The sequence below is a fragment of the Narcine bancroftii genome, chromosome 1, assembly GCF_036971445.1.
Source record: "Narcine bancroftii isolate sNarBan1 chromosome 1, sNarBan1.hap1, whole genome shotgun sequence".
Lineage (NCBI taxonomy): Eukaryota > Metazoa > Chordata > Chondrichthyes > Torpediniformes > Narcinidae > Narcine > Narcine bancroftii.
In genome coordinates, this window is record NC_091469.1 from 488802574 (window position 1) to 488830226 (window position 27653).

The 27653-nt window shown below is 46.0% G+C and overlaps 1 protein-coding gene across 8 annotated transcripts in view; it reads left to right on the forward strand.

The window, feature by feature from the left end:
- Positions 1-27653, forward strand: part of adck5 (aarF domain containing kinase 5) — a 123915-nt gene that overhangs the window by 41228 nt on the left and 55034 nt on the right. For 5 of the 8 annotated variants that reach the window (XM_069915093.1, XM_069915097.1, XM_069915095.1 and 2 more), the window contains 5 exons: positions 1986-2061; positions 11683-11883; positions 12340-12480; positions 26081-26194; positions 26914-27007. In XM_069915093.1, the coding sequence (XP_069771194.1) occupies positions 1986-2061; positions 11683-11883; positions 12340-12480; positions 26081-26194; positions 26914-27007 (626 nt within the window). The remainder of the gene's footprint in view (positions 1-1985; positions 2062-11682; positions 11884-12339; positions 12481-26080; positions 26195-26913; positions 27008-27653) is intronic. The other 3 variants (XM_069915096.1, XM_069915101.1, XM_069915098.1) reach the window with 2 other exon arrangements.

The following is a 27653-nucleotide window of genomic DNA, read 5'->3' on the forward strand; positions in this document are numbered from 1 at the left end:
CTTTGGGTACCATGTGCAGAAGAGCAGCCCATGGGCTATCTGACCGCTGTACAATGCTAAGCTCCTCCAGCTTCCTGAATTCCTCCTTTGCCAGCTGGAGTTCTGGAGGAAGGCGTCTTGACCTCACATGGAGCGGCGGGCCCTGGGTCAGGATGTGGTGCCGTAATCCATGTCAGGGCATCACCGTGGTGAATTGGGGGGGTGTACACTGCAGGGAACTCGGCCAGGACCCTGGCTGACTCGTCCGATCTCTATGGAGTTCAGGTGGATTGCTGGGAGCCTGCCGTCTTTGAGTGAGAATGTTTGAAAAGTTTTGGTGTTGACCAATCTCCTTCCATTGAGGTCCACTTGCAAGCTGTGGTCACGCAGGAAATCTGCTCTAGGAGCGGCTGTTCCACTGTGGCCAGCGTCAACACCCATGAGAAGAGGCTGCCTCTCAACTGCAGTCGGACCTTGCTGTAGGTCTGAATCATGATGTTATTGGGCATTTCCCCAGTGTGAGGCCCGACTGCCGGTTCCTGGTGTCCTGTCCAAGGCGTTGACCGGTTTGGCAGACCCAAACGTACAGGAGGCTGTCTTGGTGGCCAGCCATTGTGGTCATTAACAATGGCGGGCTCCGTCACCCCATATCAGGTGGTAGAAATACTACTGGTCATCTGGATCACCTCCTCTGGTGCGCTGCTGTTCTTTCGGCGGCTCTGCACAGGTCTGGCTGCGGTGTTTAGTGACGTGCCCCACGGACACCGAGCACTGTTTCTTGTTTCCACAGAATATCTGCTCGTGCAACTTTCCAGGGGTTGCTGAAGTCTATGTCAGTCAGAAGCAGTTGGATGTCCTCAGGCAGTTGCTCCAGGAATACCTCCAGAAAACGTGATGCAGGGCTTACGTTTCCCCAGGAGGGCTAACATCTCATTCATGAGGGCTGACTAGCTTGTCCAGTTGGAGCAGATGTGCCCCCTTCTCACGTCGTGAGAGCCTGAAGGTCTCAATCAGCAAGTCCTTGAAGGCGGTGTACACACTTCCAATGGGGGCTCCTGGATGAAGTTGGCCACCTGGCCTGCTGTGTCCTGGTCCAGGGTGCTCACCACATGGTAGTACCGGGTGGATTCTGCTGTGATCGGCCGGATCTGGAACTGTTCCTCAGGCTGGTCAAACCACACGCATTGTCAATTCATCCAGAAGATCGGCAGTTTGAGAGTGTCTGCGTTGACTGCAGCCCTGTTCACTTATTGCTGGGTTTAGATGCCAATGAAACTGTTGGGGTCACCAATTGTTGTCACGCGCTACTCGAAAGAAAACACACTCACGTAGTGTAGTCAGGTTAAGCTCTAAGTTTTATTAGGGCTCAGGCCTAACTTTTATACTTGCACTGTCCCCGTTGTGGGCCCCTTGGCTGATGTCACAGCATGCAAAAGCGAGTTTCCTGCACGCGGGTACTTTCCTGCATAACAATATCCTTTTTCCCCACGCGCTGTCCCTGTCTGTTGGCTGCGCAGCAAAGTCAGCACCATTTTGGTGTCACTTGCCTTAAGCTGCCCCTGTTGTTCACCCGCCAGTTCACTTGTTGGGATTAGTGGCGCTGCGCAGGCTGCTGGCCTTTGGTTGCATTTGCCTCCCAGAGCACCGATTGCCACGGCGACGGGCCACCACAAATCTTTCCTATCCTGTCGAAGATTCAGGCAGATATATGGTATGGATAGGAGGAAGGGTTTAGAAGGTTATGGACCAAATACGGGGAAATAGGTCTAGCCCAGAATGCCAGTGGTTGGCATGGGCAATTTGAGCCAAAGGACCTGTTTTGTGCTTTGACTCTAATCTGATTTTAGTTCTTTGAGAAAAATATTTAGATTAACTGGGCCATTATTCAATGTTTTTACTGCCAAATAGGAAACTAGTTACCCAATATGCAGAATAATTAAGTTAGTAAAGATCTTTAAAGGTTGGAGCAAATTGTTCACATAATTGATCTACTCTTGTCTATCCAGGTCTATTTACGTTGGGCTAAGAATTTCTGCAGATTACTGGTGGACCATTAATGTTAATCTTCATGGAGTAGATGAGGTAAGCTTCAGCATTACCAGTATTTACTTAGCTGTCATCCTTTCTCCCCTTTACCCCAATCTTGCATTCACATTCTCCTTTTGTGAAAGTACTGACTGAATCACAAAGGGATATTACCCATTGGGTACAGTGCCAATTCGCCTGACTGAATCAGGTATTAAGGGAGATGAATTATAATCCAATAAGGTACAGAAGCAGAGTAGGCTATTTTGCTTGTCGAGTCCACTCCACCAGTTGATCTGTTCTCCCACTCGATCCCACTCCCCTGCCTTCTCTCCATAACCTTTGATACCCTGACTATTCAGATAGCTATCAATCTCTGCCTTATATACACCTAATGAGCTGGCCTCCACAGCTTCCCATTGATGGAAATTCCAGAGGTTCACCTCTCTGGCTAAATTCGTCCATATCTCTGCTTTAAATGGGCACCCTCTGATCCTGAAGTTGTGCCCTCTTGTCTTTGACTCTTCTAACAAATTTGTCACATCTACTCTGTCCAGGCCTTTCAACATGCGAAATGCTTCTATGAATTCCCCTGTCATTCTTCTGATCTCCAAGGAGGACAGACCAAGAACCATCAAATGTTCATGAGAGCATGTTACATGGTCCAGACTTCAAACATTCGTTGCTCCAAGAACTGATGTCAACAGGACACATGGAGCTAAACTATTTACTCCAGTAAGACAAAATTAAACTTAAAATGTTGGATGTGCTCATCAAGTCAGGGAGCATATATTCTGACATCCTCCTTCAGAATTGGGGAAGACAGAAAACAAGTTAGTTTTCAGTAACAGAAAAGGTGGGAGAGAAATAAAATTAGGGGAACATCTTTGATAAAGTGAGTCCTCGTGGATGTGCTGGTTGTGGAGAGGTAAAAACACAGACACGCTGAAGGAACTCGGCCAGTGTCGCAGTGACCATCTACGGACACGATGAGGCCTGCTGAGTTCCTCCAGTTTCTGTGTTTTTATTACGATCACAGCATCTGCAGAATTTCATCCTTTACTCCACTGGCATTGGAACGGGTTTGGAGAAGATTCACAAGAATGATTTCTGGAATGAAGTATTAGAATATGAGGAATGTTTAACAGCTCTTGGAGATCAGAAGAATGAAGGCTGACCACAGAGAAGCATTTTGAATATTGAAAGGGCTGGACAGAATAGAAGTGCCAAAGTTGTTTCCCATGGTATGGGAGTCTAGGACAAAAGGACACAAGTTCAGAACTGAAGGGTGCGTTTTTAAACAGAGATTGAGGAATTTCTTTAAACAGAGAGCGGTGAACCTCTGGAATTTGCGACTGAAGTGCCAGTTGATGAAGTAGACAAAGACGATGTGGTCAAACGATAATCATGGCTTTTATTAGCAGAAACTAATGGTAAATAATGAAAGACAATAGATGCATATACAGTTATATCCAAGGGGAGTGTCCTTAACAGTAGAGATAATGCACAGCCAATGTTAGTACAGCAAGGCTCGCCAGAGGGGAGACAGGCAGCTTGGCAGACATTCACCACAGTCCCCCCCTGGCAGAAGAAGGGTTAAAATCAAAAGGACAGCTGCTAGGAAAGACTGAAGCAAGCAATACATGGATACTATGTTTGGCCTTGAGATACTCTAACAGTGAGGTCACGTGGTGGAGTAGTGGCCGATAGGAGAATAGCAGCCCTCTCCAGAAAAGAATAAATAAAGTGAAGAAAATACAAAGTTCAAGAAACACAAAACACAACAAATAAAAGATAAAGTTGTAGAGAAAAGAAAGAAAATGCACCCAAGAAGGAAAAAGTAAAAACAACAGGAAAAAAAGAAGAAAAGACGCCAGAAGAGAAAGGAGAAGGCCTTACCTGCACGAAGAAACAGGGAGCCGTCGTGGAGAAAAGAGCCCACTACCCAAGGTTGGTGACGACCCCGCAGAGTTGCGACCTCCCGACCGCTGGACTGCAAAAATGGCTCTCTGAGCCAAACAGAAGTGTGCACACTAAGGATAAAGAGAACATCAACGGGAGGGGGGCCCAGCTGAGGAGTGAATTAACACAGCGTGACCAGCTGAGGGATGCCTGCACCAGGGCTCTCAGCTGGAAGAAGAGGAAAGCGACAAGAAAGGATGTGATAGGAAAGAAGAGCAACAGCAGGAGGCCCAACAGATAATTAGCCCAGAAGAAGAGGACCAACAGCAAGAAGCCAAGCAAAAAGATGCCCAGCAAAGAGAGACAAGCAACTCATCAGGAAAGTCAGAAGAGACACAGATACAAGGAAGAGAAGTAGAAGACACAAACCCAGAAGAAGAGGAAGAAGAAGACCAAGCTCTGCACAGAGGAATAGAAGGTAAAATAGATGGACAGTACATAGATTAAAAAAATTTCAAGAACAAATGAGAGCATTAAAAGAATGGTTGACACTAGAATTTAGTGAAATGAAAAGAAAAATGAAAAGTACAGAAGAAAAAGTGAGTAGAATAGAGCTGGTCATAACAGAAATAGGGAAAAGATTAGAAAACGTGGAAGAACGAGAAATGGCTGTAGAAATGGAAGTGAACGACTTGAGAAGAAAATTGGAAGAAAGTGACAAAAAAGTTAAAGAGTCACAGGAGTTGTTAGCTCAGAAGATGGATATAATGGAAAACTATAGTAGGCGAAACAACATAAAGATAGTGGGCCTAAAGGAAGGTGAAGAAGGCACAAATATGAAAGAATTTATAAAAGAATGGATCCCAAATGTTCTGGGAATGCCAGAAATGCAGGAAGGAATGGAAATAGAAAGGGCACACAGAACACTAGCCCCAAAACCACAGTCACAACAAAAACCAAGAAGTGTTTTAGTAAAATTTCTGAGATACACGACAAGAGAAAATATGCTGGAGAGGGAAAGGAATAAAATTAGAGAAGACAATAAACTATTAGAATACAAGGGTCAAAATATATTTTTTTACCCAGACATAAGTTTTGAACTCCTGAAGAAGAGGAAGGAGTTTAACACAGTAAAATTGATCCTATGGAAAAAAGGCTATAAATTTATGTTAAGATATCCAGCTGTGCTTAAAATATTTATCCTGGGGAGCAAAACAGACTGTTCTCGTATCAGGAGAAAGCACGAGAATTTGCAGAACGCCTGCAGGACAGAAAGAGAGATGTAACAAGAATGAAGAATGATGACAAACTACATATAAAGATGCAAAAATAATGTATAATTAAGAACTAAAGAAGGGAAAGAAAAGGGAAGTAAGGGAGGGGGGGGGAAAAAGAGAAGAAAAGAGGGTGAGCTTTGTTTTAATGTGAAGATAAGTCTTTTCTGGAGGGGGTTGGGTAGGAGAGAATAACAGTCACTGTGAATCAGTTGACACTTGCGAACGGGTTCGCAGTCCGAATGGAGAGGGGAGTTGTGGTTGCCCGGCAAGGGACAAGGGGCAACTCAGAGAGGGGGGGGGAAACGCACTTGGCGTTAAGGGAATTTTATAAGTGGGAGTTGTTGAAGTATTTTATGTTTTAGAATTGTTGTCATACATTGAGTTCAAAAAGGGAAAACTGAGAGATGAAAATGGGGAAAAGGGGGAAGGTGGTGGTGAGGAAACGGAAATGAGGTGTAAACAGAGTATGAGATGGCCATGTTGAACTATATGACTATAAATATTAATGGAATACATAACCAAATTAAACAAAAAAGGCTATTAAATTTCCTGAAAAAAGAAAAAATAGACATAGCATTTGTGCTGGAAACACATCTAACTGAAGTGGAACATAATAAATAAAGGAGAGATTGGGTAGGGCACGTAGCGGCAGCATCATATAATTCAAAAGCCAGAGGTGTAGCTATATTAATAAATAAAAATGTACCAATCAAAATAGAGGAGGAAATAATAGATCCAGCAGGGAGCTATGTAATGATAAAGTGTCAGATATATTCAGAATTCTGGAATTTGGTCAATATATATGCACCTAATGAAGAGGATCAAAAGTTTATGCAAGATATTTTTTGAAGATTGTAGATACGCAGGGAAATATATTGATTGGAGGGGATTTTAACCTTAATTTGGATCCAAAGTTGGATAAAACTGGACAAAAGACCAGCAAAACGAATGAAGTGGCCAAATTTATGGTTAAATCAATACAGGAAATGAAACTTATGGATATATGGAGGAGATACTCTAACAGCCAAAATACACCAGTGTCTAGCAAGCAATTGAAATATAATGAGATGTTTTATGAATATGTCGGCCTATCAGGTTGTTTACGAATTCTGGTCCTTCGTCTCAAAGCCTTGGGAACTGGTACAGTTCCTGGGTCTGTAGTGCGGGAAGGACTGACTTTTGGACCCACTCGAGAATCGCCAGCATGAGACAGTGGAGCCTCAGCATGGTCATCTGAAAGCTGACTAGGGATCACGGGGGGGGGGTGAGTCCAACCTCTCAGGTTCACTCTGAATAGGGGTGCGAGGAAGGGGTGAACCAGGCAAGGCCAGATCTCTTAGGGGTACAGTGTCAGTACTCCCGTCTGGGAATCTAACATGAGCGTAGTTGGGGGTTAGTATGCAGTAGCTGAACTGGTTGGACTAGGGGGTCTGTTTTACGTGCCCGAGTGTGGCTCTTCAGCAGCACGGTTCCAGGCTCAGATAAACAGGCTGGCCAGTCCATCACAGTTCCTGATTTCCTAGGAAAGGCAAACATTCGTTCATGAGGTGTTTGATTTGTTACAGTACACAATAAAGACCGAATAGAATGTAATGCCTCAGGCAGCACCTCCTGCCACCGGGTAACAGGGTAACCATGAGTTTTTAAAGCAAGATTAACAGTCTTCCAGACTGTAGCATTAGCCCTTTCAACCTGCCCATTGCCCTGCGGGTTGTAGCTCGTGGAACGGCTAGTGGCAATCCCTTTCCATAGCAGGGCTCGCTGCAGTTCAGCGCTCATGAATGCTGAGCCTCTATCGGTATGAATGTAATTGGGAAAACCCAAAAATGCTGAAAATTCTGTCAAGTGACTTAATGACAGATGCTGACGAGACGTCAGGGCAGGGTATCGCAAAGGGAAACCTGGAATATTTGTCAATTACAGTAAGGAAATATACATTTTTGTTATTGGAAGCTAAAGGCCCTTTAAAATCTAGGCTAATCCTCTCAAAAGGTCAGGTTGCCTTGATGAGAGTGGCCTCTGGAGCTTTGAAGTATTGCGGTTTGCATTCTGCGCAAACGAGACAGCTTTTAGTCAGTTTCCTGACTTCTTCCAGAGAGTAAGGAAGGTTGTTAGCCCTTGTGTAGTGGAAGAATCTCATGACTCCTGGCTGGCACAAGTCTGCTATGGATCTCTTTTATCCCCTCCAGCTGAGCACCAGCAGCAGATTGTGACAATGCGTCAGATGGGTCATTTAACCTGCCCTGTCTGTACTGGATCTCATAATTATAAGTTGATATTTCTATTCGCCAGCGTGCCATCTTATCGTTCTTGATTTTACTTTTGTGTTTAGTACTGAACATGTAGGCTACAGATTTCTAATCAGTGACAAGAGTAAATTTTATGCTGGCTAGAAAGTGTCTCCAGTAGCGAACAACTTCAATAATAGCCTGGGCTTCTTTTTCAATGGCAGGATGTTTAAGTTCAGGTCTGTGTAATGTGTGGGAGAAGAATGCCACAGGTCTGCCCTTTTGATTAAAGGTTCCTGCCAAGGCACAATCTAAGGAATCAGATTCCACTTGGAATGGGACATCCTCGTCAATGGACGAGAGTGCAGCTTTGGCAATATCAGCTTTAATTCTCTCAAAAGCCTTCAAGGCCATTGGAGAGAAAGGAAAAGATTTAGTGTCAGACAGAGGGCGTGCCTTCATGGCGTAGTCCTGAACCCATTTGCAGTAGTAGGAAAAGAATCCTATACATCTTTTAAGGGCTTTTGCTGAGTTTGGGGGTGGTAACTTCTTAAGGGGGGGCCATTCTTTCCGGGTCGGGGCAGATTTCACCCTTGCGGACAATGTAGCCCAGAATGGGTAACTCTGTCGCATTGAACACACATTTGCCCTCGTTAAATGTAAGGTTGATTTCTAAAAATTTCTTTAAGTTGTTGTCGTGCTCAGCCTGTGTTTTCCCACAGATAGTGACGTTATCCAGATAGGGAAACATACCCTGTAACTCGTACGTCCTAACAATCTTATCCATTTCCCTCTGAAACACTGACACACCATTAGTGACTCCAAAAGGTACCCTTTTAAACTGCTATAACCCCCACTCATCAGCCTCAAAGGCTGTAGAGGGTCGTTCTTTTTTTTTAATGGGGATTTGATGGTAAGCTGCTTTGAGGTCGATAGTGGAGTACACTTTGAATTGCGCTATGTGATTAACCATTTCATTGATGCGTGGCAGGGGGTAGGCATCCAGGTTAGTGTAACGGTTGATTGTCTGGCTGTAGTCAATAGCCAGTAGTTTCTTAGTGTGATTTTTAACAACTACCACCTGGGCTCACCACGGACTCTTACTGGGCTCAATTACTCCCTCTTTAAGCAATCTCTGGGTCTCAGCTTTAATAAACTCACGATCCTCTTTGCTGTAAGAACGGTCTTAGTGGCAATCTGCCGACACTCGGGGGGTAAATCATTGAAAAGGAAGGGAGCTTTGATCTTTAATGTGGATAGACCACAGTAACTAGCGCGGGGGATGGTAAGTGTGAGTAGTGGCCCACTAAAATTTAACACTACACTGTTCATCTGAGATTGAATATCTAACCCCAGTACCACAGGGGCGCAGAGCTCCGGCATAATAAAGAGCTACACATCAGCCAGGCAATGTCCCTGCAAATTTAAAGTAACTTTACACTTGTCCCGTACAGTTTTTGTAAGTTCACTACAAGCCATCGATATATTTCGGTTCGCTGGATATCTCCGCAAATTTAAGGCTCTGGTAACTCTCTCGTGGATGTAGCTGTCAGCACTCCCTGAGTCCATTAGACAATCAAGAGTCTCACCATTCACCTCCCCCTTCATAGTCGACCGTTCCAGTCTGTAACATCCCCAAGCTTTGGAGTCAATTGAGGTATCACAGGGGATCTCACCTCGCCGTCACTTGAAGTCGATTCAGCCTGCTCGTCTGAAGATTCCCCTTTTTCACAGTTGTCTTCCATTCCTGCAGCTCCAGGACGCATTTTCTTGGTGCTTCTCTTCTTATCAGTGGGAGTACTTTTCGCCTTACACGCTTTAGCAAAGTGGCTGAGTTTCCCACAATAACTGCAGATAGCTAATCAAGCCAGGCACTTCTGTCTGGAGTGCCAGCTCTTATCACAGAAGTAGCATTTTTCAGGAGTTTGCCTTTTTCTTTCCTTCGGGGTTCCAGCTCTCCTGGATGTTTCCTTTTCGGTTTCTAGCATTTCACTGGAACGCATGGCACTTCTCAGTGTTTTAGCTAGAGTGACTGCCCGGTCGTAGGTTAAGGGCTCTGTCTCCAGCAGCCTCTGTCAGATGTAACTGGAGTCAATCCCGTTGACTAAAGCATCCAGCTTCAAGGCATTGCAGTGTTGTTGCACATTGACTGCCCTGACATCACATTCATTTGCCAGCGAGTCGAGAGCCAGTGCATAGGTAGCATCACTTTCCCCGGGTTTCTGGCGTCTAGTCAGCAACTGGTGTCGAGCAAGCACCACATTCTGGCTATAGCCAGAGTGGTAGCTCCTTGCGTTACGGCGAAAGGGACCTCACCCAGCAGAGAGTTAAGGTGGCCCCACTGTATCGCCTCATCGACCACGTTGTTTTGAGCCAGATAGTAATCGAAACAAGCAATCCAGTGGTTGAAAATTTCTCTGGCCCTTGGGGCAGACTGGTCGATTATCAGCTGCTCTGGCTTGAGGGCTGCATCCATTTCTGCTCATAAAATTGAAGTGCCAGTTGATGAAGTAGACAAAGACGATGTGGTCAAACAATAATCATGGCTTTTATTAGCAGAAACTCATGGTATAATAATGAAAGATAATAGGTGCATCTACAGTTATACCCAAGGGGAGTGTCCTTAACAGTAGAGATAATGCACAGCCAATGTTAGTGCAGCAAGGCTCGCCAGAAGGGAGACAGGCAGTTTGGCAGACATTCAGAGATGAGAGCCTTCAAAACCGCCATCACGGGCCTGCGGTTCCGAGACCTCCCGACTCCGAGCAGCATCCTGTGCGGTATCTCCATGGGCACCCCGTGATGACCAGTAGTCCCCCAGCAGTGGCACAGGCAGGTCTTCCGTCACACCCATGACCTTTCACATCCGTCCATCAGGTCCACGGTCCGGATGGTGGCAGAACGGTTCATATAGCATGGGCTGTGGAAGCAGATTGCAGGCTGGGCCAGAACATGCACCCATTGCCAGACGTCCAAGATGCACACCAGGGCGCCTGTACAGGAGTTCAAGCACGTCCGGGAACGGTTCAGCCACATTCACGTGGACATCGTCGGGCCCTTACCCGTTTCCTGTGGCAACCTTTACCTGTTTACAATGGTGGACCGCACCACTCACTGGCCTGAGGCGATCCCGATGCCAGGCGCCTCCACCGACTCCTGCTCCTGAGCACTGTTGTATGGTTGGGTTGCCCGGTTTGGCGTCCCAGGTCACCTCACCAGCGATTTGGGCACCCAGTTCACATCTGCACTCTGGGCACAGCTCGCCAACAGGTTGGGGATCCAGCTACACTGCACCACGGCCTACCACCCGCAGGCCAATGAACTGGTCGAACGTCTGCATCGCCACCTTAAGTCGGCGCTCATGGCCCACCTCACTGGTCCCAAATGGGCGGAAGAACTGCCTTGGGTGCTCCTGGGCATCCGCTCCACTCCCAAGGAAGATCTGCAGGCGTCATCTGCTGAGCTGGTCTATGGTGCGCTGCTGGCACTTCCTGGTGAGTTCGTCAGCGCACCTCACAATCCTCAGCGGTCGCCGCACGAACTACTTCCTCACCTCAGGGCAGGCTTGGACTCGTTCAAACCCCCACCACCGCCCAGGCATGGCACCCGCTCATCTCACGTTTCCGGCAAACTGCTTTCCGTGGAGTATGTTTTTGTTCAGCGTGGCCCAACCGCGGCACCTCTGCAGCGACCGTACGAGGGGCCGTACAGGGTTGTACAGCGTTCCAGCTCCACGTTCATGCTGGACATTGGTGGCAGGTGGGAGCTTTTTACCATGGACTGGCTGACGCCAGTGCACCTTGATCCCTCTGAGCCCATGGTCGTAGCCCAGCCCAAAAAGGAAGGCTGCCTGGTGAAAAAGGACATTTGTGCCAGTTCTGAGGGGGGGCTGTGTGGCGGGTCACCACTAGGCAGGCAAACTGGTCCCGCTTGTAAGCCACGCGGCGGGGCAGCTGGCCAAAATGGTGCCATCGGGGGTGTTCTCTTCCTCCCAGCACAGGGCTCAGAACCCCGCGCTGGGGGACCATGTGACGCCAGGGTGATGTCAGCGCCCTCCAGTGTGGTTCTCAGCCAGGTCTGGGCTGGGAGTACAAGTACCGCCCAGCAGCCTGCAATAAACTAGTCTCCTCACCGAGCTCCACCCGTCTGGTTGTGTGTGTTATTGCAGGAGCAGAGGAGCTGCCGCTACAGTTCCATCATAAAAGACGTAATTGTAAAACAGTGAACGTGGCGGGATTGGTTCTCAGTATTATGCTTTTGTATCCCATCAGGACAGTCCAGACTTCATTGCCGCAATGTCTGCCTGTCACCAGCGAGGAGCAGACCTCATCGTGGAAGGTGCTGTTAAGAATGCAGGTGTGTACATCAAGCTGGGACAGGGGCTATGCTCTTTCAATCATCTGCTCCCTCCAGAGTACATCAACACGTTGCAAGTCCTCGAGGACAAGGCCATCAACAGGAGGTACAAGGAGGTGGGTGTGTTGATTTCTTTTTGTACTGATCTTTCATGGTCTGGCCCCGTGCCCTGTCCTTTCCTGGTCTGGTCCCGTGCCCTGTCCTTTCCTGGTCTGGCCCCGTGCCCAGTCCTTTCCTGGTCTGGCCCCGTGCCCTGTCCTTTCCTGGTCTGGCCCCGTGCCCTGTCCTTTCCTGGTCTGGCCCCGTGCCCTGTCCTTTCCTGGTCTGGCCCCGTGCCCTGTCCTTTCCTGGTCTGGCCCCGTGCCCTGTCCTTTCCTGGTCTGGCCCCGTGCCCTGTCCTTTCCTGGTCTGGCCCCGTGCCCTGACCTTCCCTGGCCTGCATTTGAAAGCAGAATATGACCCCGTGCTCTATCTGTTCTCCCACAAGAAAGATGTTCAACCCCCACATCATTTTCTTACAGTTTGTGTCAATATAGAATGTTGCTTCAACCTTCTCTTTCTAATGATGGCAGATTGATGCATTATTCCTTGAAGATTTTCAAACCACACCAGACAAGATGTTCAAGCACTTTGACCCGGAGCCGTTCGCGGCAGCTAGTCTTTCTCAGGTCCACAGGGCTAAGATGCATGATGGGACAGCCGTGGCTGTAAAGGTAAGTCCATCTACTACAAAGACCATTCAGAACCCATCCCTGATCCCAAATCAATATCTGAATATCTCACTCCAGCAGGTGTGGTACTCACTTGTTTCAAACAGGCATCAATCATACTGACTCCCAAGAAGAGTGCAGTAACTTAATGATGATTGACCAGTAGCACTTGAATCAAAGTGATAAATTGTTTTGAAAGAGGTCTACATCGTTTGCCATCTCACTGGCTCCACACAAAGCCCTGGAACATCTGGACAGCAAAGCTGCATATTCAGGATGCTCTTATCAACACAGTTCGGCATTTAACATCATCATCCCTTATACCTGATCAGCGAACTCCAAGACTTGGGAGTTATCACTGTTACCAACTAAATCATCACCTGGTCAATGAGTTTATCAAAACAATAATTTTTATTATTATTAATAACAAAACTTCTGACTTAACTTTAAACTCAACCCCACTATGTGCAAATGTGTGTGTTAAAACCTAAACCATTACAGTTTAAGCTCGATTCTGAAGGGATGATTTTAAAGTTCAGTCTCAGAAAGCTTTTGTGTTGAAACTCAGTCTTTACTGGTGTTCAAATGCAAGTGTAAGGCATCAGATTTCTGTAAATTGTTGCTCAAAAGCAATAATAAAATATTTTGCAACATCAAGTCATCAGACCCTCTAAAGCTCACAACTTTCTTTTGTAAAGTTGTTTTCAGAGCAATGTTTCTTCATACAAATGATTTTCTCTCTCTTGCATGGAGATTTTGGAAGCTGTTTTCCACACGATAAATCTGCCCTCTTTTCAAAGAGACAGCAAAGTGACTATTTTCTTCCACAATGATTTCTCAAACTCAGACAAGGGTTAAACGAAGTGCCCAACGAAAAGAACACAGTTCAACTACCCTCTTAAAGAGACAGTCAGAAGTGGTCTTCCTCATTCAAAAGCCACTTATTCTGTGCTTTACTTTGTCCAGGAGTAACATGGAACAGCATCTTCTCTGGTTACTGTATCTTCAATCTTGTCCACAGGATGGTTAACTTCCTTCTGCCCAAAATGCCTCTGGTTCTAGTAATATCTTTCTGAAAATTCTCATCACATGGCATCATTTCTGTTTCATTTCTCTAAAACCATGAATCATGCCAGATGGGCTTTTGAAGTATTTCCAAAGCTAATTCACATCTATATGCTAAAAACGTCTTTGTCCACTTATAAGTGGATACGACTCCGAATAGTCTGTTAATCATTGAATTAAAAGTCCTGCTTGTTTGAACTGCCAGCAGAATGCTGTGTGCACACACAAATGCTTTTAAGCTAATACCCATTGTTCTTGAGTTTCAATTAAGAAACTACTTCAGCTTTATGGTTTTGTTTTTCCAGACGCATTGACTCCAAGTATGACCTCTCTCTCTGAGTGCAGCTGTGTGACCCTGCATTCTTAGCACCCTGCTCTACTCACTTTACACCTATGACTGTGTGGCTCGGTATGACAATAGCATGGTAGTGGGTTTGATAAAGAAAAGTGATGAGTTAACATATACGATGGAGATTGAAAACTTGGCTGAATGGTGTAGCAGCAACAACCACCTTGCACTCAATGGCACCAAAACTAAGGAGCTGATTGTTGACTTCAGAAAAGAAAAGCTAGAGGTATACAGTGATCACTGGGGGAATCAGAAGTGGAGAGGGTGAGCACATACAAGTTCTTGGGAGTCACTATCTCAGAGGAACTTTCCTAGACCCAACAGCATTGTGAAGAAAGCATGTCAGCGCCTCTACTTCTTCAGGAGTTTGCGGAGGTTTGGTATTTCTACAGATGTGTGGTGGAAAGTGTGCTGACTGACTGCATCATGGTCTGGTATGGAAACACCAATACCCCTGAGCGTTAAGACCTCCTAAAAGTAGTGGATGCAGCCCAGAACATGACAAGCAAAACCCTCCCCACTATTGAGTACATCTGCAGGGAACACCACTGTCAAGGATTCACACCACTCAGCATACACTCTGTTCTCGTTGCTGCCATCAGGAAAGAGGTATCGGTGCCACAAGACTCGGCCCACCAGGTTCAGGAACAACTGCTCCCCCTCCCCCATCAGACTCCTCAACGACAAACTCAATCTGGGACTCACTTAAGGGCTCTTACTTTTGCACTTGGATTTTTCCTTGCTCTCCCTGTATTGCACAGTTTGTTTACATTCATTATCTGTTCACAGTTCTTTGTTTAGATGTATATGCTGTGTGCAGTTTATTTTTTCCACTAGCAATTAGTAGTAATTCTACTGCGTCTGTAGGAAAAAGAATCTCAGGATTGTGTGTCATGTATGTACTCTGACAATAAATCTCAAATCTGGACATTAAAGTCAAAAACGAACATCGACAACTTCAAATTACCATCTCGCCGTCTTCCCTCCTGAATCCTTTGGGAAAATTATTTCTGGATCTCGCAAATCATTTTTTGAGATGTTGGTCATTAATGCCATGGATTTTCTTGTCACTTGGTGAAGACCCAGCCTATCAGGTCTTTCTTGTGAGCTTAGCTCTCCAGCTCTGGCAACAGTCTTGTGGATCTCTGCAGCTTAATCACATCCATCCTTTTGTCTGACCAGAACAGCATTCAATGTTCCATACGCAATCTCGCTGATGTTCTCTAACGTGACATGTCTCCAGTCTCACTCTTGTACTCCATGCCTCATGGATGCACACGATGGGAGTTGAGGACCAGGATGTAATAGCTATCACTGAATAAACTTGTGGATGTAAAGGTAGACAAGTTCCCTGTTCCTGATGGAAAGTATCCCAGGGTTCTGAAAGAAATGGCAGAAGTTATAATAGAGCCATTGGTGATAATTTCCCAAATTTCTCTCGACTCTGGGCTGGTCCCAATGGATTGGAAGATGGCGAATGTCATTCCATTATGCAAAAAAGGATGTAGGCAAAAGGCAGGGAACTATAGGCTAGTTAGTTTAACATCTGTAGTTGAGAAAACGTTTGAAGCTGTCACTAAAGAAATAGTGAGGCATCTGGAATGAAATGGATCCATCAGGCAGACACAGCAAAGGCAGGTCCTGTTTGACAAACTTGTGCAGTAGATAGAGGGGAGCAGACAAGTTGTTTACTTGGATTTCCAGAAGGCCTTCAATAAGGTGCCGCATTAAAGACTTAACTATACATAAGATAAGGATACATAGAGTTGGGGATGATGTATTCGCATGGATAGAGGATTGGTTAACCAATAAGAAGCAGAGCATTAGGATACAGGTGTGTATTTCTGGTTGGCATTCAGTGGTAAGCGATGTGCCGCAGGATGAAGAGCAGTGACAATGGCATCCACCGTGGACCTGTTTGCCCTGAGGGCAAACTGACAAGGATCAAAGTTGGGTGGGAGGCTGGCTTTTATGTGTTGCAACACCAGCCTCTCAAAGCACTTCATGATAGATAACCAGTTAAGTACTACCAGACGGTAGTCATTGAGGCCACTTATGATATTCTTCTTCGGCATTGGGATGGTAGTGGCAGGTTTCAGGCAAGGTGAGATGATGAATTTAGACAGGGACAGGTTGAGGCATACTCCTTCAGCACCCTTCCTGTCACGCCATCAGAGCTGGGAGCTTTCCTTGGATTCCCTGCACTGAGCACCCATCTCTCATTATACTCCTGCACATTGAGGATATGGGTGAAAAACTACAGCATGCTGTTGTGCAGAGGGACTTGGGAGGGCTTGTGCATGAATCACAAAAAGTTGGGTTGCAGGTGCAGCAGGTTATTAAGAAGGCAAATGGAATGTTGGCCTTCATCGCTAGAGGAATTGAATTCAGGAGTAGGGAGGTCATGTTGCAACTGTATAAGGTACTGGTGAGACCGCACCTGGAGTACTGTGTCCAGTTCTGGTCTCCATATTTGAGGAAGGACATACTGGCTTTGGAGACGGTCCAGAGGAGGTTTACTAGGTTGATCCCTGGGATGAAGGGGTTGAGTTATGATGAAAGATTAAATCGTCTAGATTGTATTCGCTCGAGTTCAGAAGAATGAGAGGAGATCTTATAGAAACATAGAGGATTATGAAGGGTATGGATAGGATAGATGTAGGAAGGTTTTTTGAGCTGGCCGGGGAAACTAAAACAAGAGGACACAATCTCAAGATTCGGGTGAGTAGATTTAGGACAGAGATGAGGAAAAATAGTTTTTCCCAGATAGTAGTGAATGTTTGGAATTCTCTAACCAGGGAAGTGGTTGAGGCTGCCTCATTAAACATATTTAAAATTCGGTTAGATAATTTTTTACATGATAGAGGAATTAAGGGATATGGGGAGAAGGCAGGTAGGTGGAGTTAGGTCATAAATGAGATCAGCCATGATCGTATTGAATGGCGGAGCAGGCTCGATGGGCCATTTTTGGCCTACGCCTGTTCCTACTTCCTATGTTCCTATGTTAGATGCTGATGAGGGTGTTGTGTTTGTTTCCGCTGCCTTCACCTCAAATCGAGCAAAGAAATGATTAAGATCTTCGGCCGCAGACAGTCATACTGTTGTTGGTTTTGTAATTAGTGAAATGTTGGATGCCAGACTCGCCATGGATCATTATTGATAAAGTGCCCTCAATCCTCCTTTTATAAGCCACTTTAATATCCCAGATGCCTCCCTTCAGGTTGGCTCTGGTGGCACTGTATAGTGCTCTATTACCAGACCTGAAGGCAGTGTAACAATCCTTGAGAAGAGTTTTGATCTTTGTCATCCAGAGCTTCTGGTTGGAATACACCTGAATACATTTGTTGACAGTGGCATTGTCAACACAGTTCTGTATATAACAGAATATAATAGAAAACCTACCCACAAGGTACATGGCCCCTCCAGTTCAGGTGCAAACCATCCTGTCGTAACAGGTCCCACCTTCCTTGGAACAGCCCAATTGTCTAGAAACATGAAGCCCTCCCTCCTGCTCGATCTCTTTAAACATGTCCTGAAACTGTGGGGGTGGGTTGTCATACTGAGAATTAATAGATACTAACCATACATATGGTTCACTCCATATAGCTGCATAAACTTCCCATTTCTATTGCAACCCTGGAGGTCCTGTCCTTCAACTTTGCACCTTACTTCCTAAACTCCCTTTGCAGGACTTCCCCACCCTTCCTACCCACCTCATTGATCCCTACATGGACCATGACATCTGGCTGCTCACCCTCCTTCCCAAGAATACTGAGAACTCGATCTGAGATATTGCAGACCCTGGCACCAAGGAGGCAATAGACCATCCAGGATTCTCAATCTTTCTCACAGAACATCTTATCTGTTCCCCTAACAATTGAATCCCCTATTGCTACTGCTCCTCTTTTCTCTCCTTCCTTTCTGAGCTGATGGTCCAGTCTCAGTGCCAGAGACATCCCTGTTAGGTCATCCCCCACCAACGGTATCCAAAATGGATTACTTTTTGTTGATGGGAATAGCCACAGAGTGCTCTGCTCTCTCTGTCTATTCCCCTTCCCTCTCCTGACAGTCACCCAGCTACCTGCCTCCTGTCATTGGAGGTAACTCCTGTCTATTACTGCCTCTGCTTCCCAAATGTTCTGAAGTTCATCCATCTTCAGTTTCTAACTTGGTTTGTCAGGAGCTGCAGCTGGATGTACCTTTTCAAGGTGTAGACATTTGGGACAATTGTGCTGTCTCAGATTTCCCACATCCTGCAATTGGAGCATTCCACTGCCCTAGCTGACTCCATTACTTACTCCTAATTTAATTGAAGGATCTTACCTGGACTTACCTCATTGGAAGCAAGCTCATCCTCAGGTCACTGAAACCTCAAAGCTCCACCCCTCACCTGAGCCACTCACACGCTGGCCACTCCTCTTCAGCTCCCCCTCCTTTTATTTGTCTCTGCCAATTACTCACTCCCACAAATCAGCACTGTTTAACCCAGTGGTTCGCAACCTTTTTCTTTCCACTCACATCCCTCTTTAAGTAATCCCTTTGCCATTGGTGCTCTGTAATTAGTAAGGGATTGCTTAAGGTGGAATGTGAGTAGGAAGGGAAGGCTGAGAACCACTGCTCTAGACTCAATTGTTACTGAAATATTTTGCTTGAGAAAAATTGTCATTGGCCCATTTCCTTTGGAGGTATGAAACCATGCACATAATGAGTCAATGAGGTACGATTAAAATGGTGATTTTCAAACTTTTCCTTTCCACCCACATGCCACCTTAAGCAATCCCTTACTAATCACAGAGCAACAATGGCACAAGGATTACTTAAGGTGGGATGTGAGTGGGAAGAAAAAGGTTGAGAAGAATTGGTTTAACCCTTCAGTTGCCCTCCAGCTCTTTAAAACTCAATCACGTCAGCTAGTTCCCTACACTCACTGCTCTCCCGAGTCCTACACATCTTCTTTTGCTGCCACAGTCCTGAGTTCACAATGACCCAAGTCCTTGTTCTGCACTCTATAAAACTCACTCACCTCAGCTGGTTCCCTACACTCACCGCTCTCCTAAGTCTTTTGCTCCACCTCTTGCTGCGACGGTCCCGAGATCACAATCTTGAGGTAGATGTGCTAGCTTTGGAGGCAGTACAGAGGAGGTTTACCAGGTTGATTCCAGAGATGAGGGGGTTAACCTATAAGGAGAGATTGAGTCGTTTGGGTTTGTACTTGCTGAAATTTAGAAGAATAAGAGGGGATCTTAAATGAATGAAGTTGTGAAAGATAGAGAAAGATAAGATGTTTCCATTGGTGGGGGAGTCTAGAATTAGGGGACACAGCCTCAAGATTCAGGGTAATAGATTTAGGATGGAGATGAGGAGGATCTTCTTTATCCAGAGGGAGGTGAATCTATGGAATTTGCTGCTAATTGAAACAGTGGAAGCAACCTCAGTAAATATATTTAAGACAAGGTTGGATAGATATTTTACATAGTGAGGGAATTGAGGGATATGGGGAAAAGGCAGGTAGGTGGAGATGAGCCTATCATTAGATCAAGCATGATCTCATTGAATGTGGAGCAGGCTCGATGGGCTGGATGGCTTATTCCTTATTGTGTTTTATGTTCTCATCAGATGAAATTAAGCCAAATGCCTTTTTCACCACTGCGTCAACACGTGCCACCACTTTTACGGAATGCATTTGTACCTCCATGTCCTGCACTGCTCTCCAGAACCTGTCCGGCCCTAGTTTATTTGTTAGATGTACAGCATAGTAAAGGCCCTTCTGGCCCACGAGCCCCAAATACACCAATTGACTTACAACCCCCAAGGGTTGAAGGAAACCAGAGTATTTGGAGGAAACCGACACAGAAGTGGGGAAAATGTACAAACTCCTTACAGACACGAAGTGTGGTTTGTTAACTGCTCTGCTAATCTTGCAGCCTAGTTGTGCATTTTAACTTCACGCGATCCTTTGCTCACTTTCCGAGTTGATCTAGACCTTATTATGACCTTAGTCGACCTTCTTGTCGCAGAACCATGCCACCAGTTTCCTTCTCATCCACTAACTTATTAATCCCACCACCTACATTCTCAGTAAAGCATTACTATGTATGACAAGCAGCAGAGTGAGCCCCAACCCTGGCATCATACGTCTGAAAAACAACTCTCCACCACTGCTCTCTGTGGGCCATGTTCCCTAATTTTGGATCCATTTTGTCAGCCTATCCTGGTAAAGGTTCCACTGTTGTCACATAATACTACATTTAGAATATAAACTACATGAAAGTCTTTAACTTTTGTCTACCGTAAGGCAGGGAGAGCCCTCACAGAAACCTACAGCACCTGGTGTTCCTGGGCGGTCTCCCCTCCAAGTACTGACCAGGCCTGTGCCTGCTTAACTTCTGAGAACAGACGATCCCAGGTATTTTCACGCTATTACGTGCTGTGGATTGAAATTGGATCCAAGTGATCGAACCTTTTACTCCTGTCCACCAATGCAAAGGTCCATGCAAAAGTCCATGTAGATAATGTCTACCTCACAACATCCCAGCTGTAGTGAGTTGTGGAGATCTCTCAGTAGCCACCCATTTCAATTTCCCCTCCCATTCCCTTGCTGACACGTCTGTCCATGCTTTCATGACCTGATAGACAGAAACCATCTACATATTGGAGGAACAACACCTTGTCTTCTGTCTGGGCTCCTTCCAACTGGATGGCATTGACTGACTTCCCTGGCTCTGCACTCTCTCTTTCCTTTTCCCTCTGACTCCTTTACTTCATCTCTGCATTCACACTCGCCCAAAAAATTCTCACCATTCCTTACTCATGCCTCTTTGTATCCAATGATCACCTTTTGACTATTGATCTGTCCTCCGCCCTCTGTCCTTTGATTTATTCAGACATTGCCTGCTTCTTCCATACCTTGAAGAAAGGCCCAGGCCTGGAGCATTGGTAATAAATCTTTACCTCCCATGGACGTTACAAGTTCTTCCACCATTTCTGATTTGCCGTGATTTATTCACCTTAATGTATATCATGACCAGGCAAATATGTTTCAGGACATCACTGCAAGAGCAATGGAACACTACAACACAAACAGTGAATGTGACCCACATAGTCTGTGCAGGGGTGAGCAACATATGCCCCCCCCCCAAATCAGACGCTGCCATCAACGCCCCCACCCCCAGTCAGACGCAGCCATCAACGCCCCCACCCCCAGTCAGACGCAGCCATCAACGCCCCCACCCCCAGTCAGACGCAGCCATCAACGCCCCCACCCCCAGTCAGACGCAGCCATCAACGCCCCCACCCCCAGTCAGACGCAGCCATCAACGCCCCCACCCCCAGTCAGACGCAGCCATCAACGCCCCCACCCCCAGTCAGACGCAGCCATCAACGCCCCCAACCCCAGTCAGACGCAGCCATCAACGCCCCCACCCCCAGTCAGACGCAGCCATCAACGCCCCCACCCCCAGTCAGACGCAGCCATCAACGCCCCCACCCCCAGTCAGACGCAGCCGATACCCTGCTGAAAAATTAGCATGGCTCCACCATTCAGCTGCTGACTCACCTTCTGGCCCACCCACATATGGTCAAAGGTTCCCCCCACCCCCATGTTTGTGCCAAATGATTTATTCCATCTAGTCCCATTGATCTGTACTGGGGTCCTTAGCCCTCTACACCCCATGTACCTATCCAATCTCCAATCTTCAATGTCCAACTCTCACCCACGTCCACTCTCACCCACGTCCACTCTCACCCACGTCCACTCTCACCCACGTCCACTCTCACCCACGTCCACTCTCACCCACGTCCACTCTCACCCACGTCCACTCTCACCCACGTCCACTCTCACCCACGTCCACTCTCACCCACGTCCACTCTCACCCACGTCCACTCTCACCCACGTCCACTCTCACCCACGTCCACTCTCACCACTCTCTGCGTGAAGTTCTTCTAATGATCCCCTTAAACATTTCACCTTAACTAACGTCCTCTTATTCTGGTCTCACCCAACCTCGGTGGAAAAAGCCTGCTTGTATTTTATACCCCTCATAATTTTGTATACCTCTACCAAATCTCCTCTCATTTTCCAATGCTCCAGGGAATAAAGTCCTAACTTGTTTAACCTTTCTCTGTAAATCAGCTCCTCAAGTCCCAGCAATATCCTTGTAAATTTTCTCTACACTCTTTCAATCTAATTGACATCATTCCTGTAGGTAGGTGTCTAAAACTGCACACCAAATGTGTACAATTTCACTATAATATCACAAAACTACTGTAGTCACTACTTTGATGTATGAAGGCCAATATGCCGAAAGCTTTCTTTCCAACCCTATCTACCTGTGATACCACTTTCAAGAAATTTTGTATTCCCAGATTCCTCTGTTCTACCACACTCCTCATTTACCACGCATGTCCGACCAAAGTGCAACACCTCACTTATCTGCATTAAAGTCCAGAGCCATTTTTAGGTTAATCCAGATCCCACTGCAAGCTTTGAGACCTGCCCTTGCTGTCCACAACACCCCAAATCTTAGTGCCATCTGCAAATTTGCTGATCCAGTATACCACATTATCATCCAGATGGTTGATATAGATGACAAACATCAATGGACCCAGCACCGATCCCTGAACTCCCCAGCTTCCATGACCTTCTCCGTGGTAAATACGAGAAGTTTTTATTTAGGACCTCACCCATCTCCGGTGCCTCCACACAGAGGCAACCACCTGATCCTTATTGGAATCTATTCTCTCCTGAGCTAAAGCAATACACAAAGCTGTTGAAGAAACTCAGTAGGCCATGCACATCCATAGGAAGTAAAGGGTCATCTACATTTTGGGTCTGGGCCATTTGTCTTATTATTCTTGCAGATGCATTTTGGAAAATCAAACCTGAAGGGTGAGTACAAGGTTAATGGTCAGATATTTAACACTGCAAGGACAGAGGGGCCTTGGGTTCAAATCCATACATCTCTTAATGTATGTCGTGCAGGTTAATGGGATAGTGAAGAAGGCCCATGGAATGTTTGGCTTCATTAGTCGGGGGATTAAGTTCAATAGTTGTGATGTAGCATCTCTACAAATCTCTGGTGAGACCACACTGAGAGTATAGTGTTCAGTTCTGGTCACCTCATTACAGGAAGGATGTGGAAGCTATGGAGAGGGGGCAGAGGAGATTTACCAGGATGTTACCTGGATTAGAAAATAAGTCTAATGAGGCAAGGTTAGGAGAGCTGGGGCTCTTCTCTTTGATCCGAAAAAGGTCAAGAGGAGACTTTATAGAGGACTACAAGGTTCTGAGAGGCATAGATAGGGTGGACCGCCAGTGCCCGTTTCCCAGGGCAGAATCAGCAGACACCAGGAGACATCTGTACAAAGTGATGGGAGGGAAGCTTAGGGAAGACTCAGAGTTGAGTTCCTGGAATGCCTTGCCAGGGGTGGTGGTGGAGGCCTAAACATTGGGGGCATTTAAGATATTCTTAGGCACATGGATGAAAAAAAAATGGAGGGTTACGAGGTACAAATGGTTTTTGGTAGGAATATATCATTCTGCATAATATCAAAGGTTGAATGGGTCTGTACTATGCTGTAGTGTTCTATATTTATGATATTTGCTCCTCTAATTCCCCTGATTCGTATTGGGGGATCTATAAAGCAGACCCATTATCCTCTTCTTATTTCTGAGTTGTATTCATTACAGTCCTTCTGGACAGTCCCCCAGGGATATCCTCTCTCAGTTATGTATCCCAATTGAAAATGCAACTCCCCCTCCTATTTCTCTCCACTCTATCATGCCTGTCGCACCTGTAGCCTGGAACCCCCCTCATGAGGGGGTGATGGAAGGAGAGGAGAGAGCGTCTCTGGCTGACTGCATCCTCAGCCCACCCCTAGCCAGCTGCTTGCAGCGGCACAACGTTCGTGTGAGGTGGTGGATGATCCTTCCCCGAGAGGGATTGCAGTTGGCGCCTTGGAGCCAGCCACAGTGCATTCATAGAGTTAATTCTCCCGACATAAGGGTGCAGAATCTCCGCCTTTACACTCGGGCTTTTTCGCTGGATGGAAGAACCTTCTGTTAAATAAGGTTTTATTGTCATGAACACGTGCCATGAAATTCATTGTTTTGCAGCAGCAGGGTTGTGCAGAACAAGGTACAAAATGACTAGAAGTTACAATTTCATAAAAACAAGATTTATTTTAAAAAATCAGTGCAGAAAATAGAAAGTGAGGTGGTGTCTGTGGTTCATTCAGAAATCTCATGGTGGAGGAGAAGCTGTTTCTGTAACATTGAGTGTGTCTTCAGGCTCCAGTACCTCCTTCCTGATGGAGCAGTGAGAAAAGGACATGGCCTGGGTGGTGAGGGGTCCTTGATCATAGATGCCACTGACATAGAGAACAGTGCAGCACAGTACAGGCTCTTTGGCCCACAATATTGTGCCATCCTATTTAACCTACTCCATTATTAATCTAACCACCCCCTCCCCAGTCACAGTCCTTCATTTTTCTTGCATCATTTCGTGCCCTGTGTGAGGTAGAGCAGCTGGATTTTACATCTGGATCAGTACCATGACTGCTGCATTTATCAGAGCCATTTCATCATGTTCAACAGACAGCACCAATGTGCTTTGAAATTAAAACGGAGCTAAGGAATATATTTTTCCCACAATTCCACTTTTTGCTGTTGTCCTTTTACATCCACTTGAGGGAGCAGAGATGTCAACTCAACTGAATGACATGGGCCCTCAGAACTGGAGTGTGACAAACCCACAACCGACCTGAGGCTAATTTCTTTCCAGAAGTAACACTGAAATAATTGTCAGTCAGAGGTTTCCACCTGCTTCAAAAGGGCATCAATCATCCCAGTACCCAAGAAGAGTAGAGGGAGCTGCCACTGGGATGAAATGCTTTGAGAGGCTGGTCATGGCCAGAATTAACACGGACCTAAGCAAAGATCTGGACCTACTGCAATTCGCCTATCGTCACCATTGCTCCACAGTAGATGCAATATTGCTGACTCTCCATTCAGCTCTGGATAACCTTGAAAACAGCAATTCATTCATACGGCTGCTCTTCATCGACTACAGCTTGGCCTTCAACACCTTTATCCCTCAGTGCTGGTCAAGAAGCTACAAACTCTGGGCCTCTGTATCCCCTGTGCAACTGGATCCTTGACTTTCTCATCAGAAGACCACAGTCGGTATGAATTGGAAACAATGTTTCCTCCTCACTGATCATCCACACAGGCGCACCCCAAGAATGCGTGCTTAGCCCACTGCTCTACTCGTTTTACACCTATGACTGTGTGGCCAGGCACAATTCCAGTGCCATCTATTAGTTTATCAATGATGCCAAAGTTGTCGGCAGAATCACAAACGGCAATGAGGAACCGTCCAGGAGGGAGATCTCAGTTCGTTGAATGGTTTAATGACAACAACCTTGTACTCAGTGTCAGCAAAACCAAGATGATGATTCTGGACTTCAGGAAGAGATCAGGGAACACGACCCAGTCCTCATCAAGGGCTCAGTAGTGGAGAAGGTCAAAAACTTCAAATTCCTAGGTGTCAACATCTCCGAGGATCTGTCCTGGAGCCTCCATGTTGATGCAATTGCAAAGAAGGCTCGCCAGCGGCTATACTTTGTGGTATCTCAGGAGATTCTATATGCACAGTAGACTCTCGTAAACTTCTACAGGTGCACCGTGCAGAGCATCCTGACTGGTTGCATCACAGCCTGATATGGAGGCGCCAACTCTCAGGACAAGAATAAACTCCAGAGGGTCGTTAACTTGGCCTGCGACATCACTGACATCAGACTTCACTCCATTGAGGACATCTACAAAAAAAATCAGCGTCTATCCTCAAAGACCCCCACTGTCAAGGCCATTCTCTCTTCACTCTGCTATCATTGGGAGAATAAAAGTCCAGGAGCCTGAAGACGAGCCCTCAACGGCACAAGGACAGCTTCTTCCCCGCTGCCATCAGATTCCTGAATAAGCAATGAACCTTACTTTTCGTGCACTATTTTTTAAATCATTGATTGTAATGTTGTAAGATGGTTATAAGATTAATGTTTGCTCTGTGATGCCACTGCAAAACACCGAATTTCACCATTTTTTAATGATAGTAAATTCTGATTCTGATAATTGAACGAGCCACCACTCTCAGTTCAGTGTTGGATCTAATTTAATTTCTCCCCCCGCTTCAGGTTCAGTTTATTGATCTGCGGGACCGCTTTGATGGAGATATCATGACCCTGCAGTTCCTCTTAACCTTAGTTCAACTTATGCATCCAAAGTTTGCCTTCAGCTGGGTCTTGCAGGTAGGTGTTACCTTGTTGAACAGGTTGCTATATTCTCTGGGTCACATGGTTATGTTTGGGACAGTGTCAATGGCCATGTGCTGAAGGCTGCTGGCGGCTTCCGGATCCTATTGGAGCTTGAGTTTGCCAATGAATCAAACAGGAATCTGTGTAGCTGCGGACTCCATGGTAAATCCACAGTACCCAGTCACTCTGAAGGGATTCTCTTTCTCTGTACTGTAAGGGGCGCCAGGCAACACCAATGGCAACTCTTTACCTTGCGGCAGGCAGAAGGCAATTTTGTGGAATTAAACATTTTAAAATTTAGACGTAGGGTAACAGGCCATTTCAGCCCACGAGTCCGTGCCATCCAATTTACACCCCTGGTGCATTTTGAACAGAGGGAGGAAACTGGAGCCTCCGGAGAAAACCTATGCAGCTACGGGTAGAATGTACTTCTTACAGACAGTGTGGGATTCACACCCAGGTCCTGATCTCTGGTACTATAAAGGCATTGAGCTAACCGCTACACCAACTGTACTGCCCATTACATGTAATATTGCATGTTTTGCACTATTATGTGACAAGAAATAAATCTTGAACATTATTTAAAGATATAGAAGCAGTCAGATGTTAGTTGAACTATACTCCTAAGCAAATATCTCTTTAGATGGAGGGATAATGAAGGCACAAATATGCAAATTCTTGCTTCAGCTTTGGCTGCTTAATCCTTAAAACAGATGGAGTCTAATCTGGTCACAGACTGCAAAGCATTCATAGTCAAAACACAGAAATGGTGGAGAAATTCAGCCGGTCTCACAGCGTCCACAGGAGGTAAAGATCTATTACTGACATTCCGAACCTGAGCCCTTCTTCAGTGTATGAGTGGAAAAAGACAGGTGTCTGCATTAAAGGCTGGGGAAAGAAAGAGGGAAGAATGGGAGGGGGTGGAGTACAGACCAACAGTCAAGAGGTCTTAATTAGATAAGAGGACTAGAAGGGCCAAGATGGCCTGTTATATGGTTATATGGAAAGGCGAAAATTGATTTTGGCTCTGAAAGGAAAGAGTAAAGGGGAGAGAGAGGCAAAGCTCAAGGAAAGGAGACATGGGGGAAAAGATGAGGTGGTTGTTTCTAACAGAAACTGGAGAAGTTTATGTTAATGTCATCGGGCTGCACGATGATCTCATGGCACTTGAACTCAATCCCCTGACTAATGAAGGCCAGCACACCACATGCCTTTTATTATGTGACATTTGTATCTGGGGAAAAGATTCTGACTGGCTCCCCTATCGGTGCCTCATTATTTTATCAACTTCTACCAGGTCTCCCTTCAGTCTCCGATCCTCCAGAGCAAATAGCCCGAGTTTTTGTCACCTCTCAACTCGGGGTCTGTAATCCAGGTAGGATCCTGGTAAATATATTCTGTACCCTTTCTAATGCCTCCACATCTTTCTTGTACTGGGGTAACCAGAATCTTG